Consider the following 19988-nt stretch of genomic DNA (forward strand, 5'->3'; position numbering starts at 1 on the left):
AATATTTCTTTTCTGTATGGCAGGCCACAGAGAGTTTCAGGAGGTTGCAAAGGACTTTAGGAAAGATTAATAAGCCACTTGCCCTCCCTGACCAGAGAAGAATCTATCGAGGAGAATTTAATTCAGAAGATAGAATTCCAAGAAGAATGAAATCTGAATTTGCAAGATCAAAAGGAGTCTGGTTACACCTTTTCCAACAAACAAATATTATTAAAGGGCTAAACTTTCATGAACTACAGCTAACATAATCAGATGCTTGGAGTGGCTAAACTGATGTAGGATTTTATTCTACCATTCTTACAGGCGGTACATAAAATATTGTTTTGTCTCTACATAAAATCCATGGTTTACTGCTTTATAATATTTTCTCAGTTCTTCTATATCTAAATCAGCTTATTTCAAGAACTGTTTCTTTGGGTTAGGGTTTTTTTTCTGCTGAGGTTTTTGTTTAATGTTTCTGTTTTCTTATTTTGTACTGAAATGTAGAATACAAATGTCAGATATATGTTTTAAGTAGAAATCGTTTGTTGGGAATAGCAGTAGCCTCTTATTCAACTGCTACAAGCCCATCTGCATGTGCCAATCAGATCTTCTGTGTTTAATAAATGGAGAATGATATTTATTTATTAAGCAAAGACACTAAAAGGGTTTTCGCAAACACGACAGTAAAAATGGATTGGGGGGATTTAATCAAAAGCAAATACTTGCACAGCAAAGAACAAACAACCTCTCTCTGTTGACCTTCCTTCCATTATGCCTACCAACATGTCACTTAAAGTCTTAGGGGACTTCAACAAAAGACAGTGAAACAATGTCATGGTACACAAAGTTGTTTAAAGCTGAGCCAGTTTTAAAAAAAGCCAAAAAGGATTGCTATTTGTATAAAAACAAAAACTCAAGCAAGTTTTAAACAATACTAGAGAATGAAAAAGCAATATATCAAAGCAAGAGAATAAAGCATTAAATATAACAAATGTTTTCAGGAAATTCCTAATGTAAGATTCCAATAGGAATTAAAGCCAAAATCTTGCCCGCATTTCTCCAGAAGGAGCAAAACTCAGACACCAAAGGATTTCTTACTGATATTCTATGAGCCCAATCAAACTTGAAATTAAACATTCCTATTTAAAATTAAACATTCCTATGCCATCACATGTTGCAACAATTTTACCAGCAACAGGAGTCTTCTGCTTGTCTGCCACACATAAGCTAACTTAAGAAGTCTTTTTCTGGGTTTCAACCATGGGCATATGATCTGTCTGGATCACAATTAAAACAGATCTTGATTGGTAGATTTTCCTGCCTGTTTATGGCTTCTACCTAGGTCAGAAACCAATCACCAAACGTTTCTTTTCCATGGGCAGGTTTCAGGATATGTACTTCCAGCTGGTACTTTGAGGATATGTACTCCACACATAACCAGCATTGGCATTCCATCTTCTGACAATAGAAATCATGTTTGTGTCAAAAAGAATTTTTAAACTGAAAGCCATTCATTGATACATGGAATACAGATACTCCTCGACTTACAACTACAATCAGGGCTGGAATATCAGTTGCTAAGTGATGTGATCATGCCACTGGATTCGATTTCACAACCATTTTACTATGGTCATTAAGTGAATCACCACAGTCGTTCAGTGAATCATGTGGTCATTTAAGCTAATCCAACTTCCTTATCGGAAACCATCTGGGAAGATCACAAATCGCAATCACGTGGCCAGGGGACACTATAATCAGCTGCAAATACGAGCCATTGTCAAGTGCCCAAATTGTGATCATGTGACTATGGAGAGGTGCAATAATCAAAACTCTGAGAACTGGTCATAACTCACTTTTTTCAGGGTTCAACTTGGAACCATTGTTAAACAAACAGCTGTAAGTTGCTGACTACCTGTAGTTTCCGGCGTATAAGTTGCTGACTACCTGTACTTTCCGGCGTATAAGACGACTTTTGAAAGAGTAGAAATCAGCGCCGAAGTCGGGGATCGTCTTATACGCCGAGTCGTCTTATACGTCGGAAATTACGGTAGTTTCTGGCGTATAAGACGACTTTATAGGCATGCGACTCGGCGCCAAAGACGGGGGTCGTCTTATATGCCAGGTCGCCTTATACGGCGGAATATACGGTAATACTAGACAACCCTGGGAGCTGTTAGCTCATCCTCTTGAGAGGAAAGTAGTATAATCCAATGTGATCAGAATAAACATTAAATTTTAGGCTGACCAAAAATGTGCACCTCAATGGTGGATGGTCCCAGGTTCATCTAAGAAGAGATGATCTTATACATTATACATAGAAAAATAATTGTTGTGGCAAATGAACTTTAATAATAAGTTAATGCTTAGTTAGCTAAAATGATAATCAGAATGATCATGAGTGGACAAAAAAGCAGTGGGAGTATCTTCTGATTTCCTGCTGTCTTCCCCATTGACTTTGCTTGTGGGAAGCTGGCAAGAAGCATTAGGAATCACAATCACATGACCATGGGGATATTGAAACAGCCACAGCTTTGTGAATAAAAGTAGTCTGAACACCTTGGAAATTTAAATTCACAAAAGTAATGGGTCCCAGATTTTTTACCCATCCTTAAGTTAGCATATTTTAGATGCCTTGATTCAAAAACCATTGTGGTATAAAGCACGATTTGGCCTAACTTAAGAATACAAACAGAGAAACAGGTAAACATAATGAGAGTTTTAGTAGTATATGAATACATATAATTTTCCAGATTTGAAAAAAATCCACAGATTAAAAAAACCAGCATTTATTCTTTAAACCTATATGTAGGTCAGTGGTGGCGAACCTATGGCACGCATGCCAGAGGTGGCACTCGGAGCCCTCTCTGTGGGCACGCACACCGTTGCCCCGGCCTCGCCTTTACCCGCAACCCCCTCCTCACAAGCAGCCTGCCCGGAGGAGAGGTTCCCCCAGGCGCGGCCCACGCAGAGCAGCGCAGCCAAGCACATGGCAGACAGGCAGCAAGGGCAAGACTCTGCCCTCATACCCCATCATGTGCAGGTGATCCTGCGGGGTGCGGCTGTCATGGCGCTGCAAGGCTGCCTGGGTGATCTGTGGTGAGTGGCCCTGTGGGTGGACAGAGTGGGGGCACAGTGGGGCCAGGCCGGAGGGGCAGGGTGGTTTTTGGGCACTCGGTCTCTAAAAGATTCGCCATCACTGATATAGGTGGTACATTTAGTACACCATCATCTACATATTCTGCTGCAATAGATCAAGTTATATCACATTAGTAGAGATTTTGAAAACTAAAATAATTTGTATGTTTAGAATACAAATTTGAACAAACAAATAAAACTTACCTTGAAAGGACTGTTTGCCTCTGTTTACCAGTTCTTCAATAGAATAGCTTGCTAATTCCCCTCGGGCATGCTTAGTTTTGCAATAAGTACATGCATTGAGACACCTAGAGAAAAAGCATATATATTATTTCATTTTAAAAGAATACATCCACACAAACATCCAGATTATGAAACCTGTTGCTCTGCTCTTGAAAATATATTTATAGACAATTATTGTTGTTATACATAACAGCACATTACTGACAAATTAATCCTTTCAAAATCAAGTTCAATCAAGGCATATATTGCCTCTGAAAAATGATTTGCTTAATAATTGTGCAAACTAGGATATTTTGTCACCGTTGTGCTACTGAATCATTTTTTTGCATGGCAGATAATTTAAAATTAGCCCAGAGTTGCAAAAATCTGATCAACCACTTAATGGAAATAGAGGTCAACATTTTTTGATCTTTGTAGGTCTAGTGGCCATCTGGATTTCTGCCTCCCAGATCAGTAGATCCTAGACTTGGAGTAAAAATAGAATAACAATAGTAAAGCTAAAATAAATATTTTATATTTCTTTAAAAAGTTTGTTACATGGGATATTAATTTATAATTAGTCAATGTTAAATATGTATAGTCAACTGCCTAAGGATTTTAAGTATTGTATCAGGCAGAACAAGTAATAGTTTTAACATACTGTATAGACAAAGTATCTTCAATTTAAATGAACTTCCAATGCCAACTTAATTCTTACCAACAAGCACAAGTCCTATAGCTTCAAAAAGGTGCTTAGAAATTTCAAATGTCAAAATGTTTATGTGTATGTGCTTTAATAAAATTAGAAAATAGTGAAGATGAATCACTGAAGTCTACAGGAACATAGATCTAGTAAGAAGGAAATGAGCAAATTAAGAGGCAATGAAACTGCAAGAGGTGCATTATACCTCACTGCTTAAAGATGAGTTGGTTTTGAGCATTTTGTTTCCAGCCCCATTTCATTATCATCATTAGTTATCAATGTTGACTGGCATAGTGGGGACATAGTAATGCAAAACAGGAACATTTATTTTCACAGTTCTGATTTATGTTTTACTTTCTTCTATATTTTAAAAGCATTATGGATATAGGATTGGCTCAACCAGGAGTGGGCAATTATAGCAACTTTACAATCTGTGGACTTCAACCATGCTGGCTCAGGAATTCTGGGAACTGAAGTCCACAATCATAAAGTTGCCATAGTTGTCCATCCCTGGGCTCAACTTTGTTGTCTCAATTAGTTACAGACATAAAAGTTGACTACTGCCAAAAATGCTCTGAATTCTCCCTCCTTGTACTTGTAATGTTAAAAGAAGTAGGGAAAAGCCCTCTTTCAGAAGCCAAGGTTACAAGTAGGCTTTTCTGCTGGATGTTATAGTGATAACAGAAGTTATATTTAACATCTCTTCCAAATTGTCATCAAACTATTACTTGGCAACTCTGTCCTAAACGGAAATAACAGAAACACAGAGTTAGAATAATAATAATAGTAGTAGTAGTAGTAGCAGTAGTAGTAGTAGTAGTAGTAAAGTTGGAAGGGACCTTGGAGGTCATCTAGTCCAACCTGCCCTGCTCAGGCAGAAAACCCTATACCATTTTGGACAAATGGCTATGCAGTCTCTTCTTAAAAACCTCCAGTGTTGGAGCATTCACCGCTTCTGGAGGCAGGTTGTTCCACTGGTTAATTGTTCTAACTGTCAGGAAGTTTCTCCTTAGTTCTAGGTTGCTTCTCTCCTTGCTTAGTTTCCACCCGTTGCTTTTTGTCCTGGCTTCAGGCGCCTTGGAAAACAGCTTGACACTCTCTTCTTTGTAGCAGCCCGAGATATAGGAACCCTGCTATCATGTCCCCCCTCGTCCTTCTCTTCATTAAACTAGACATACCCAATTCCAGAAGCCGTTTCTCATATGCTTTAGCCTCCAGTCCCCTAATTATCTTTCTTGCTCTTCCCTGTACTCTTTCTAGAGTCTCAACATTGTTTTTACATCGTGGTAACCAAAACTGGATGCAGTATTCCAAGTGTGGCCTTACTAAGACATTGTAAAGTGGTATTAACACTTCATGTGCTCTTGATTCTATCCCTCTGTTAATGCAGCCTAGCACTGTGTTGGCCTTTTTGGCAGCTGCAGCACACTGCTGGCTCATATTTAAGTGATTGTCCACTAGGACTCCGAGGTCCCTCTCACAGTTACTACTATTGAGCAAGGTACCCCCTATACTATATCTGTGCATTTGGTTTTTCTTGCCTAAATGTAGAACCTTGCTTTTCTCACCACTGAATTTCATTTTGTTAGATAGCGCCCAGTGTTCAAGTCTGTCCAGATCCTTCTGTATCTTAAGCCTGTCTTCTGGAATGTTGGCTATTACTGCCAGCTTGGTGTCGTCTGCAAATTTGATGAGTTCCCCATCTAACCCCTCGTCCAAATCGTTGATAAAGATGTTGAAGAGCACTGGGCCCAGAACAGAGCCCTGGGGCACCCCACTACACACTTCCCTCCATGTAGATGCGGTTCTTCTTCTAGTCTTCTAGTCCAACCCCCTGCTCAAGCAGGAAACCATATACTATTTCAGACAAATGGTTGTCCAATCTCTTCTTTAAAATGTCCAGTGTTGGAACACCAACAACTGCTGGAGGCAAGTCGTTCCACTGATTAATTGTTCTGTCAGGAAAGTTCTCCTTGATTCTAGGTTGATGCTCTCCTTGATTAGTTTTCATCCATTGCTTCTTGTTCTGTCTTCAGGTGCTTTGGAGATCGTCATCATAGTAATTCAAATGCATCATAGCAATTCAGATAATCATCAATATAATTCAAATGAAAACTTTATTGTTAGGAAGGGAAATAAAAACAGTTGCTGAAGCCAGGAAGAGTACAAAGGGATAAGAAGAAGGAAGAGAAGCATGAAACTGTAAAACAAAGGTGTTATGAGAATCCTAATTCCATCTTCAGAAGAGGATTCCCTCTCTGTCCCAGGAAGCTGACCACAACAAAGAGAAGATTAGTTCAGTCACAGCCATCAAGCTAGAGCAGTGTTTCTCAGCCTGGACAATTTTAAGGCATGTGGACTTCAACTCCCAGAATGTGGAATTCTGGGAGTTGAAGTCCACATGCCTTAAAATTGTCCAGGTTGAGAAACACTGAGCTAGAGAATGTAGCAACTGTAAGAAGCTAATTTCAACTTGCTTAGCCAAAAACAATTCTGCTCTATGAAGATATATCTACCTCAAAGGCCTACATATTTCATGTTATGTTATAACTCATAGGACTTCCTGTCTTCTGTTGCGTTTCCTGCCTTTTAATTTTATGCAGGAAACCTAGCTAATATGCACAGTTTAGAAACAGCAAATACTAATACAAATTGTGTGGTCTCCTCCATGCACTATTATGACACAGTTATGACAGTAGGTCTGATTCTAGATCAAGCAAAACAAATTCTCTAGGCCTAGAAATTTAATACTGTTATGTGGTCAAGAAAGTAGTCTGGGCTTCTGACAGAGCTTCTAGACACTATGGAAGATAGGTGGACACAACAATCATATCAATGGCTTTGTCCAGGCCTGATGACCTCTTCTAATGATGGTATCTGGTTACCCCTGTTCATTACCATAAAAACTTGTAACATCATTTACCTAATTATGTCACTCCATAACTCACTTTAAATGACTAAATAAACAAATGCTGTGGTTACTATTTTAAGTTGCTAAAGTTCACAGATTTCATAATGTTGAAAAGGAACCCTTAAATCATTGAGGCCAACTTACTCATTAATATTAAAAATTTTAAAAAATGTAAACCATAATACTGAATGTTATACTTAGAAATTTTGATTGGCTCAAACCATGATATTATCACAAGATTTCACAAAGTGAATACAAATTATTTAAAACTCCTGAAAACAGCTAATATATTATGAACACCAAGATTTTAAGATCTGGGTAAAAATCATGTATTTTAATGTTTTAATCTTATAATGACTAGTCCACTCAGGTCTTAATATAATTCTTAATATGATTACTGAGAAATATATTTCCTAATAAGTTATGTGTATTATATTTATTACAAATACAATAAATATAAAAAGAGCCATTGTTAAAAGTTTAACACTTCAGTTATTGAATTAATTATTAAATTAATGTTTAAAATATTAAATGTAATAAAAGAGCCAGTTTGGTCTAGTGGTTAAGGTATCAGGCTAGAAAATCAGGAGACTGGGAATTCTAGTCCCTCCTTAGACACAAAGCCAGCTAATTGACTTCAGGCCAATCACTTTTGCTCAGCCCATAATGTCAGACTTAGATGACAAGCCAGTCTGACAATTCCTGTCACAACCAACTGATCAACACTTGGTTGATCCCCCAAAAATGAATCCTGATTGTAGAAAACTGCTAGAAAAAAAAAATTACAAAAACATTCCAATTTATTATCAGACATTTTGATGCAGCGTCCATATCAGAATATTTTAAAAAATGTAGCATTCTTTTCATGATTGATATTCTGATAGCCACACAAATCAATTGTAAAGTCTAAATCTTATGAAATTTTCTGCAACATTTCTGCAACAATGCCATCAAGTGCTATATGAGACATATAGTTATTTGCCAGCTTGAAGCTATAAAAGATATTAGATCATGTGAATAAGCATGTATTTAAAACGGGTATGAATGAATTAACAGTATCTGATACCCACATCCAGTTCTTGGGATTTATGGAGCAAACTCTGAGAGACCAGCCAAAAAACTTTTAAAGAGATTGAAAAGAAACCCAGCTGCAATTAGAAAGTACTTTCAACATTTTGTTTCATTGCCATGAAAATCGATAATGGAGTCTAATAATCACTTTATAAAATAATCTGCATCCATTCACCCATTTTTATACCAAATTGGAGGTTCCATTATAATGTACATCTGCAGAAATAGGCAGAACAATCATCTCTTCTAGTTCTTTCTATCTTTACTTTTTGTGTCCTTTTTTTTAAAATGTAAGCCTTCTTGACAACATTTATCAACCACATGCACATATTAAACTTACAAGCATGCTGAAGTGAGAACAATTATAAAAGGATTTCATGTCCAAACTGATACAGCAAGAACCTATTAAATAGTGAGGTTCTCCTGGAATGAGAATTTCTGCTAGTGATAAAAAAAAATTCTATTCTTGGTATTTGTATTTATAATTTTAGGCTCTACAAAGTCCTCCATTTTTATTTTATTTTTTTATTGTTGGGGGAGGGGGAGCAATTGCCTGGAATGGCCTACTCTGTACTATAACAGCTGCCTCCCTGCCTGGTTCTCTTTACTGTCCATATTTTTTTCCCACAAAAAAATTCATTTGAAAATGTAACATTTATTTATTTATTTGTTCAATTTTTATAGCCACCCATTTCACTAAATGACTCTGGGTGGCTAACAATTCAGAACATGCCTTACAATTAAAAATTTAAAAACATTTTAAAATAATAAAATTGCTGATATTATTGCTGATATTAGTACTATAGTTTAAGTAATAAGCCATCTTAAGTACATTAACAGAGGTATTGACTTTTTAGAAGCTCTATGGGGCTTTTAGGCCTGGACTTCAATTGTCTCCTAGGCAATCTATATCAGAAAAGGAAGCTCAACATGCTTTAAATCAGAGGTCCCCAACCTTTTGGGCACCAGGGACCGGTTCTGTGGAGAGAGGTTTTTCCACGGACGGGAGAGTGCATGGTTTTGTGTGCTGCCTGCATCCCACAGATGGGGCTTTGCTTGTTTGTGAGGACTGGTTGCTGGCATGCCGCAGCCTGGTACCAGTCCACGAACCAGGGATTGGAGATCCTTGCTTAAATGATGCAGAACAGAGGGACCGGGAGAGCATTTGCTCATTTGCTCTGGGTACAAGCAGCCACTATTCAGATTAGCAAATTTGGTTTGTGCTCCAACATTTTGATGTATCTACATAGAAATATTTCCCGTTATTTCTCATTTTTGTGCTCCATTTGCTCCAATTTGAGTCTGTTTAAAAGCAGTGCTGGCAAATTACATCTGTTCCAAAATACTAAGACTAAAGTAGATTGATGGAATCCTATTAACTCTCTTGGGATAACTACATTGACTTCCCTGGATTCTAGTTCATTTCAACATTCAACCTGGAGTAGTAACTCAGACTTTAAAATCTAAATGGTTCAGCTGCAGGTAAACTATCTCCACAAGGTCAGGTGTGAGGAGAGGAGCCTTCACTGGCTGAATCTACACAGTGAATATACTTTCACATATGGGTTGTTTCTCATCCCCTTTGTGGTATTTCATTGGGAGGGAAAACCTCTTATTTTCACTTAGCTTTTAGCCTGCTAGTTAGCAAATTTGGAGTCAGTCCACTGCATTGTCTTTTTTCAGCATTATTTATTTTCATTATATATTATGTTATTATTTGCATTATGCAATATTTTAGAGTTATTTATTTAAATGATGACATCTTAAAGGTATAATCAACTGCGCCATGTGAGATGTTGAGTGCTGGACAGATCCTAGGATAGTCCAGTTGGTTCTCAACCTACACACAGGCCCTTTACATTGTAAGAAACCAAGGACTGTCAGAAAGTCATTTACCATCAGCAGACTACAAGACCTACACCAAGTACAACGCTTCCAAGTTGTACTTAATGAAAAACTCACTGGCAATTTACCACTTGTAGGAACCTGTTCTGAAAAGTGGATGTAGTTTAAAGGTGCCATCACACAGACTGCAACAACTGTGCTTGGCACTGCAAGCCTGGTTTGATAAAAATCACAAAATCATTTCAGCAGCCCTCCAGGCCAAGAACAAGGTCTATGCAGACTGGCAGATCGATCCATCATCTGTCTCAAAGAAAGATAGGTTTAAGCACCTGCAATCTAAAATACAGGCAGACCTGCAAGAAATGCAGGATGAGTGGTGGCAGAGGAAGGTTGACCAGTGCATAGTCATAGTCAAGAGAGTACTTCAACACCATAAAGTCAATTCATGGTCCTTCTAAATCAGGATGCTCTCCTTTGCTATCATTTATGAGTCAAACTTAATCAAAGATCACCAAGGACTGAAAAACTATTGGGCTGAACATTTTCCCAACTTACTTCATGGGCTATCCAATTGATCATTTTGTCTTACAACAGATTCCTCAGTTTTCAGTTTTGGATGCCCTAGACCTGCCTCTCTCTGCTGATGAGATCAGGAACGTGATCTCACGGATGATCTCATATAAAGCAACTGGGCAGGATAACATTCTTGCTAAGATCTACAAAGCACTAGAACTCAAACTCCTTATAGACATTTCAAGATATCCTGGAAGACATTTGGTCCACAGATGTCTGATGATGACTTCCATGATATTCTGATTGTTGCTGTCTATAAAAATAAGGGAAGCAAATCAGACTTCAGAAATTACAGAGATATCTCACTGCTGTCCATTGTAGGCAAAATCTTTGCCCGCATTTCCCTGAACAGACTTATCATTGTCTCAGAAAGGAACTCTCAGAGGCACAGCGTGGCTTTCAGCCACAAAGAAGTATAGCAGACATGATATGTGCTGTGAGGCAAGTCCAGAAGTGCTTCAAGCAGAATAAGTCTTTTTACTCTGTCTTGACAAAAGCAGTTTGCACTGTAAACAGGGAGGCTCTCTGGTTCATCCGGAGACATTATGAATGTCCAGGGAAATTGGTGAAGTTGATTCAGCTACTCCACAACAGAATGACAGGGCAGGTTCTTTACAGTGGTGATACATCAGCTACATTTGCCCACCTTGACTATATTCTAGGTTGGTTGAAGCTATGGATACAAAGAATGACCTAATTTAGCTGCTTCTTTTAGCAAAGTTGGACCAAACATTACCCTGCTGTCCTGCCTGTCATAAACAGTTTATATTGGTGTATGAAGACCAGAAATTGATTCTGGTCTCCTCCAGATTGGCTTCCTAATCTGGTCTCCCCTAAATGGCTGATAAGTTGTGTGCATTACGTTTGATGTATTGGTACATTATGTTTGATTATATTTTAATGTTTTTCTGGTTATTATACTCAGTTTATATTGTGCATGCTGCCCTGAGTCACATACCAGTTGGAAGGTGTATAAATGAATTACAGACATACATGCATGCATACTAATTAAGGGATGCATTTCTTGGCAGAACTAGAGTGCAACATGTTGGGGCCAGCTCTGAATGGAACATTTACTAACTGCAATCCACTAGACATCTAGATGAATAATCAATTTATACAGGAGATTTCAATGAGATGATAAATGTGATTAGCATGCGATATTCTCCGATATAGGTCAAGAGACCATATCTTGCTGTTATGATACTGTATATCCAGTTGTTCCGGTTCAGATATTGTTGATCCAATGGAAAAAGAAAATAAAAACTAGGAAGAAGCAAACCATATTTTTCTGATTGCTGAATTAGAATTTGGTGTTTTATACTTTGTTTCAGTTAGATCAGTTAATATACAGTATGAACTGCAACATAAGTAAAGGCATGGATTCTCTTATTTTTTTGCACATATACAAAACCTGAAAAGACAGTCTTGAATATTTTTTTTCCTGTTCTTTTTATCGATACTCCCCTTTCCCCTTTTATCTGACTTATTTTCAAAGTTCACCTGCCTCCTTTCACCATCAGCACCCTGCTTTGTTTATTGATTTCTTTCTTTGTAGAAGCTACATGTTGTGATTTCACAGTCCTAGTTGAACACCGCTCCATTTCCTCACCTTAGCAATTGTTTTTTCAACAAACAACCTCGTATTTATTTGGATGAGAACTTTTAACGATTGGTGTTACCTGAGAGGAGTGAAAAGTAATTTTAAAAAACCCCAGTTTCAAGGTGATCAATCTATATGAGGAACAAACAGGGGACATCATTAACAGCACAGAATAAATCCAACTTTCATAAATTGTACTTGGAATGTTAGTGTAACAATTATTCAAGCCCAGACTTTTTGTATTTGTATTTTCCTTCTCTATTCCTTTTCCCTCCCTCCATTCTCCCTGGGTGAAGAAACTCCTACATTTTTGATATGCTATATAGCTTTTGGTTTAAAAAAAAACTCACATCTACGGTAAAGCAATGACTTTTAACAGTTTTTAAAAAGCTAATAATGAAACAAAGAAAGCTACGATTGGCCACACATTTGCTGTTGAGCAACGCACTTAGTAAAACAAGGAGACCTCTGAGACATCTATAACAGTGTTACAAAAAAATTCAGCTGAACAGTAGACTGGTGCCTGCGATAAGACCTATTGTTTTCACTTCCTCAATGGCCAATGGAAGAGGGCCAGTTAAAGTGGTGAAGTCTCGCAGGAAACATTAGGCTATAGTGATTTCAGAAACATGTAACAGGTTCTTGGGATAAAAGGTATTGTTTTAGGACTGGTCAAAACATCCGGGAGAGAGAGAGGTGAAGAGTTTTGTGTGAGTGGGCAGAAGTTAGCAAGCTTAATTTAGACAATCAAAGATAGCTATCGGGCTTGCTTTAAACAAACAAACAAATAAATAAATGCATAAAAGGTTTATGTTAGTAGCTTTTGTGGGAACACAACTTCTGAATTGTGAGGGGGAAGCAATGGCAAAAAGAATAGCACTAAGTAATCAAAACACAGCACTAAGACTATTAAAGAAAGCCACCTTACGATACGAAAATGTCTAGAATTTGCAGTAGTCTCTTCTATAGCAGTGAGAATGTGAAATGATTCCAGGCTGATAGCACACTAATAATACAGGAGAGTTACTAATGTTATATTTTATAAAATAAAACAAGACATGTGTTCCTGATAACTTGGTTTTCATGATTTAATCTAAATTAATAATAGCCAGTAGAGGTCAACATATCTACAATTCAGTTTCATATGGAAAAAAATATTGATGCCTATTCCAAAAACAGTTCTTGTGGGAAGAAGCATGCTGAACAATTATATTCTTCAGAAATCATGCATAACTCCAGAAAAACATGTAGTGCCTTAAAAATCATGCTTCAAGCTTGGATTATTAAACTCCACATCAAAGTTAAAAAGTAAATCACAATCTCCAGACAGTTAATCCTGAATTCAGCTCACGGCTAGACTTGATGGAAGACTTCCAGATATGACTTAGGTAGTCTAGAATTATTATTGCAAACAAGAACAGTGCTTTGATGCAACAACTAGCCTGTTTTCTACAGTAAAAAGAATTGAGAGCCTTAAAATATCTGGAGTGCTCTCCATCAATTAAATAGTGGCCTTGGGCAGCTCAGACATGTTAACATTGTGCTACTTTCTATTCAGGAACAACTGATTCCCAGCTCACTAGTTTTGGCTGTACATCACTGTCTTTCCTGTTTAATTCTCCCCTTCTCCCTCTGATTCTGGAGGTATCAGAAGGAGGTGCTTCTCTGCTATCTTCTTCTGGGAAAATGGAAGGTATTGTATTCCATTTGTCTGTTTTTTTGATGATACCTTCTCCCTTTCAAGACTTTCCATTCCTCTCTCCTGCCTGAAAGAGGTGAATTTCTATTTATTTTACTCCTGAAAATATTTTACTTAGGTCAGGGGTGTCAAACTGCTGGCCCGTGGCCTGGATGCATCATGGCGAAACCACGCCCATCCCATTGCCAGCAATGGAAAAAAAGTCACGATACATTCTGACATGTCATGTGACGTTGCGAGTTTGACACCCTGAACTAGGTAAACCTTCTAAGGAATCAAATATAGCAATCTCCCTCTCTAGCACTGAGAGTTCACAAAAGACTCTATCTCAAATTATTCTTCCACCCAAGATGTGATGAATTAGGAGGGATATTCCAGAAAGGGACAATGAAAAATGGATGTAGTGTCAGTGTGGTTTAAACATACAAGTAAAGATCACAGGACGTTCTGTGCAATTATAGTGAATAGGCCAATAAACTTGGCATTCTTTCTTCTTAAATGTCTGTGTGGAGGAAATCAATCTGATAAAAAGCTAATTTCTTTAATACCAAAGAAGAGAATTCCCAACAACACAACGAGCAGAGCTTATATAGAAAGATTTGGCATGATTCAAGACCAGCAGTTTACTTGATGACCTTGGGTACATCCCTCATGTTTACATTGCAATCCTCTACCCTGGATGCTTTTAACCACCAATTCCCAACTCACCAACTTCAGCCCTTACCACAATAATTATAACCTATCATTCTAGAAGCATAAGATTAAACCATGAATCAATTAGACAAATATTCCAAAAAACTTACAATGTTGAGTGCTACTCTGCTTTCCAATTTATACTTGGGTCCTGCAGAGAAGGGGTCTCTAAACTTGGCATTTTTTAAGATCTGTGGACTTCAATTCCCAGAATTCCTAGCCAGTTGGCTGGAGAAATTTGGGAGTTGAAGTCCATAAGTCTTAAAATTGCCAAGTTTTGAGAACCTGTTGTAGAGGAACCAAGACTTAAATGAAGTACTGCACAGGAGACTTGACCATTCCACTAAATGCGTTACTGGCATTAGGAGTAGGAAGCCAGAAATCTAATCCCAGACAGCCAATCCTAAACTAGCAATCTGTTCCAACAAGCCAGTTGCTCATATTAAACAGTTGGTCAGCAGGTTCAGAAAAAATCCAGGGAGATATATTTTTTTTCTTGAACAACAAATATCTAAGGTTCAAATCTTAAAAAAAATATCTTACTGTATTTTCAGTTCTCTAAAGCCATCCCCACTCTCAGTTTAGAATTGCCTTTTTATGAATAAACATTATCATGAATAGAAAATCTGGCATAAATACTGACAGAACAGGAGATCAGTATGGAATAATATATAACTAACTTCAACCCTTGGGAGGACAAATGTGAGGCATGTAAAATATTTTTTTTAAAAAAATAACTTTTTTTATTAACTTCAAAGTTACTCCATTGATCCTGACATCGAATAACTGTGATACTTTTTGTTTGCACCTGTCTTGCCATATCTTTTCATGGGAGTTGCTAAACCCCCTGTCCAATTGCTTTCAAACACCTTGGCCTACTTTCAATTTCTCTATTAAGTTACTTAAGCCTGGAAACATCCCAGGTCACCTACTGATAAAATTGCCAGAAATAATTGCTTACACATGTTCACATTTACTCTTGGGACACGGAGGAAAAATATTCCTTCACACATATAATTGGCCAAATCAAGCTTCCAACTAGTAAGATAAATCACAAGACATATTTCAGAAAATGCTTTAGGGTGTTACTTTCCAGCCAACAGTCTAAAAATAACAAAATACTACAATGAAGTTTTGAATAAAAATGGGAGAAAAATCAGCTTCAGTGTTTTTAATATACTATATTGGAACATATTGCTTGAATCCATTTGATTCTGACTCCTGATACTAATTTAAACTGGTCACTTTGGTGAATTAACTTATGCTGGAAATTGGGTGGGAGAATACATGAAAGAGAGCTTATTTAATGGAGAAGGTGGAAGAGGTTTAGGAGAGCAATGGCATTATAATTCCAAAGATGGAATTTGTTTTAACTCCTATTTTCGCTCATTTTTGTGTCAGAAAGAGATCTGTATTCCATTAGACCAGTGATTCTTAAAAGGTCTAAGGATCCCTGGGGATCTTCCAAGACACTCAGAGATTCACAAAATCAAAATCATTTGCCAAATATTGAAATTATTTACAAAAAATTAAAATAGTTACTCTTCTCATTACTATTTTTCTTTGCTAAAAATATAAAATATTTTCCTGAAAAACAGTATCAAGTGGATTTAAAATTGTTTAAAATTGTGATTTTAGTATCGAGTGGGTTCAAAATTGTGATTTTTATGATTCAGTAAATATTTTACAAATATGCCACTTTTAATTTTTAATATGCTAAAAGTCAATGCAACCTGTATAAACAAAAGCTCTTTTAGGGTCCTCCATAATTTTTGAAAGTAGGAGAAGTCCTAAGAGCAAAAAGTTTAAGAAATACTGTGTTAGGCAGATGTGACCAGCAGATTAATAAGGGAAGACTTAAACCTGAAACTGACTGATTAGAGCAGGGGTTCCCTGTGGATGCAAGACGATATTCCAGAGGGTGAGAAAATTTGGGTTTTCAAAACTATAGTAATGTAATGTAATAGTAGTAAAGTTGGAAGGGACCTTGGAGTTCATCTAGTCCAACCCCCTGCTCAGGCAGGAAACCCTACACCATTTCGGACAAATGGCTGTCCAGTCTCTTCTTAAAAACTTCCAGTGTTGGAGCATTTACTGCTTCTGGAGGCAGGCTGTTCCACTGATTAATTGTTCTCACTGTCAGGAAGTTTCTCCTTAGTTCTAGGTTGCTTCTCTCCTTGATTAGTTTCCACCCGTTGCTTCTTGTCCTGCCTTCAGGTGCTTTGGAAAATAGCTTCATTCCCTCTTCTTTATGGCAGCCCCTGAGATATTGGAATAGTGTATATGCATAATTCGTTGCCGTTATTTTGAACTTTTGTAAGGGGTGCGAGAATATATCAGAAGCATTCTAGGGGCATGGGGTATAGAAAAGGTTGGGAACCGCTGCATTAGTGGACACAGAAGCATATGTAATAAAATTAGTTAATTTACTATTTATCTATGGTATCTATATGAGATTCAGTCTCATGGCGTCTCTTGCCATTTTAAGCCACTGGACCTTTGGCTATTCCTTTCTACTGTTCTGAAGTTCTCTGCCATTTGTCCTGATTTATAAAATGGCTTTCTCTGGAAAGAGAATCTCGCTTTTCCTTTAAAATATCTATGAATCTTCAACGAACTCATTTCTTTGTGCCTGGTTAAATTACTTTCACGTTTGAATACTACTTAACTAAACATTATTTTATTAATCTTTCATACATGTGAGATAAAATAATAACAATGTGTTATATTCAGCACCATTTCCCGTTGTATTTTTTTAAAACTGCTAATTTCACATTTTTAATATAAAGTAATTCAATAAACTAAAAAAAAAACCCCACCACAGCCATTTAAAATTTTGCATTCTGAAAAGTAAGCAGACCTCACACAACTTTTATGGAACAATGCTGCTTTTCCAGCAAGCAGTTCCTTGTAAGCCCAGCAACAGCTGGTAGGGGTTTATCTTCCTGTGTGAGAGATCCAATCATGGTCCCAATTGCAACAGCTGTTTTTTACTTTCAGCTTCCATTCAAGTTATTCTTATACTGTAAAATGATTCCATTGACATACTTTGGATTTTACATGCAAAAGGTCCACTTTAACTTCAGGCCAGGACCAACTAACTTAATTTTAGGTATATTTATTTTTGTAACTCAATTCTCTTGAATGCTTTACTTGAATGTTTCACTATCATTCAGCTAGGGCATCAAGAACTATATACCGTGTTTTCCCGAAAGTAAGACCCTGTTTTGCTTTCTTTTGGGCTCTGAAGCACTAGGTTTTACTTTCAGGGAGGGCTTACTTTTTGACGGTACTGGTACCAGTAGACTGCGAGCATACAGGGGTGGGTCAGGGGCCTGTGCATGGGGTGGAGAAGCAACACGGCAGCGAGAGCATGGTGGCGGACCAGGTATGGTACCGGCATGGCCGTGGTGGGTTGCAGCAGAAAGGGCGCCGAGCCTGGTGCGGGGCAAGTTGGCCCAGATCCAGAGTGCCACCCTGCCTGCCAGGGCCCTTCACCAGCAGCCGCCAGTGGAACCGCGCCGCCCACGCCTCCGCAGTGCTGCAGGCGCTGGGCTCATGGTGGGTGCTGCAACTCTCATGCCAGCTGGGCGCTTTTGGCCTCTAACTGGTGCTCCCACTGGATCGTCGTCTGCCCGATCAGCTGCTGCTGCTGCCATGAGATGAGGAGGTGAGGCAGGTGGCAGCAGGGGGAGGTGGAGTTGCTTCCCTCCATCTGCCAGACACCTGCTGAAGCCGCAAAGGGTAAGGGTGCCATGGGGGGAGATGGAGTTGCTTCCCTCCACCTGCCAGACACCTGCCAAAGCCACGCAGGGTGAAGTTGCTGCGCTTGCCCCCCGCCCAGATGCTCTTGCCTCCCCCAAGCATTTTTTTACTAACCTGCCTTTCAGGTGCATTGCGTTTCTCCATTTGCTTCTCAGCCTTGGCCACGTTTGTGGGACAAAAAAAAAAAGTTCAATCAGATTTTCTAACTTCTTGCTAGAGCTCAAGAAGTTAGAAAGTCTGATTGAACTTTTTTTTTTAACCGGCAGTAAAGAACCGGTACACCGATACCGTAGGTCAGATTCCTCCCTCCCCATCGGCTTTGCCTCATCACAGAGGCAAGCCATCCATGCAGGCCCTTAAGTAGGGCTTACTTTCGAGGGAGGGCTTATATTAGGCCCACTCCCTGAAAATCAGCTGGAGCTTACTTTTGGGAGCGGGTTTACTTTCAGGGAAACATGGTGGTAATAATTATTTATGTTGTCAACATCTAATTACCTTTCCTTTGCTTAAGAAAGCTCCTAATCCATACCCCAACATTTTACCTCTTTATTTCAACAGCCTGTTTTGTAAACAGTTATAATTTCTACCACCATCCTGGATCATCAAAACTTTATAAGTGTTGTCTTGTTGCCAGTATGTCTGGTTGGAAGTACAAATAGAGTTCAACATAACCAACATGCAAGGATCAGATATGCAAAGAGGAATAATCACTTTTCAATGGCCTCAAGCCTCTTCAACCCATAGTGAACATGGGTTTCAAAAGCCTGCCTTAATTTATTTCTATTTATGAAAACCATGTGCTTGCTTTTCTCTATTAAACTGGTTCTCTTCTCCCTTTTGACATGTTTTAGGAAGAAAGTTAAATCAATACAAATATCCGAGAGAGGAATGGGTCATTTATTCTCAAACTATGGAAAGTAGCACAATGAATCAAGCTCAATCCAATTTGCGGAAGATGAAGTATATGCCAGCAAATTAGGGCAGTTTATCAAATGAAGAAGGAAAACACACTGGCAGGGCTGCCCAAAGGAGATGACTAAGCAAATGTTTTTTGTAAACACACTCCCAGTGTACTCTCAGTCTACCAGGAACTCTTGGTCTTGAGCAACAAGCTACCTTGCTCCAAGATAACTAAGCACTTTAAACACAGCACATAAACATGTATGACTCACACACTAACCCCAAAGCATAAGAATATTAGACATTCTGGGACACAGAAAAGACATCAAGTCTGGCTCCAGTCTGCAGTGTAAAAAGTTTCTGGGACTGCCAAATATGTGCAATTTGGTAAAAAGTGGATAAAAGTGATGAGTGCTGCATGCTTGGCCTTTGCAGGAACAGTTCTACCTCTCCCAATATCTTCAAAATGACTTTAAAAAATAAATTTTCAAGTAACCGCTATACATAAATATGTCAGTATTTCTTTTAGGGAAATTGTACGCTAGAAGAGTAAGTATGTGTATGTCTGTCTCAACATATAAGAATTCTATAAATCATACTCATCCTTAAAGGAGTAAAATCACTTCAACATAATAATATATATATATATATACAAACAGGTCATGATTTGTAAATAGATTTTTTTTCACGAATGAAGGCAAATTTAAGAGTTTTTCACTTTGGAATTGCTATTTATCTTTGATAGCATGAATGCTGATACCCATTATTGATGCTATTGCATGGTTCAAAGTATCACACTTCTAAAAGTTATAGGCAGATAGGAACACTCCTCTGTTTGAGATTTTTAAGGATGAATAAAGAAGGGAACTACGATAAATAATTTCAT

The 19988-nt window shown here is 38.1% G+C and overlaps 1 protein-coding gene across 2 annotated transcripts in view; it reads right to left on the bottom strand.

The window, feature by feature from the left end:
* CDKAL1 (CDK5 regulatory subunit associated protein 1 like 1) overlaps window positions 1-19988 on the bottom strand; it is a 310567-nt gene that overhangs the window by 186611 nt on the left and 103968 nt on the right. For both annotated transcript variants that reach the window (XM_039322660.1, XM_039322659.1), the window contains exon 8: window positions 3322-3425. In XM_039322660.1, coding sequence (XP_039178594.1) covers window positions 3322-3425 — 104 coding nt within the window. The remainder of the gene's footprint in view (window positions 1-3321; window positions 3426-19988) is intronic.

This window comes from Crotalus tigris, unplaced genomic scaffold (genome assembly GCF_016545835.1).
Source record: "Crotalus tigris isolate CLP2741 ecotype Arizona unplaced genomic scaffold, ASM1654583v1 scf7180000024119.3904262, whole genome shotgun sequence".
Lineage (NCBI taxonomy): Eukaryota > Metazoa > Chordata > Lepidosauria > Squamata > Viperidae > Crotalus > Crotalus tigris.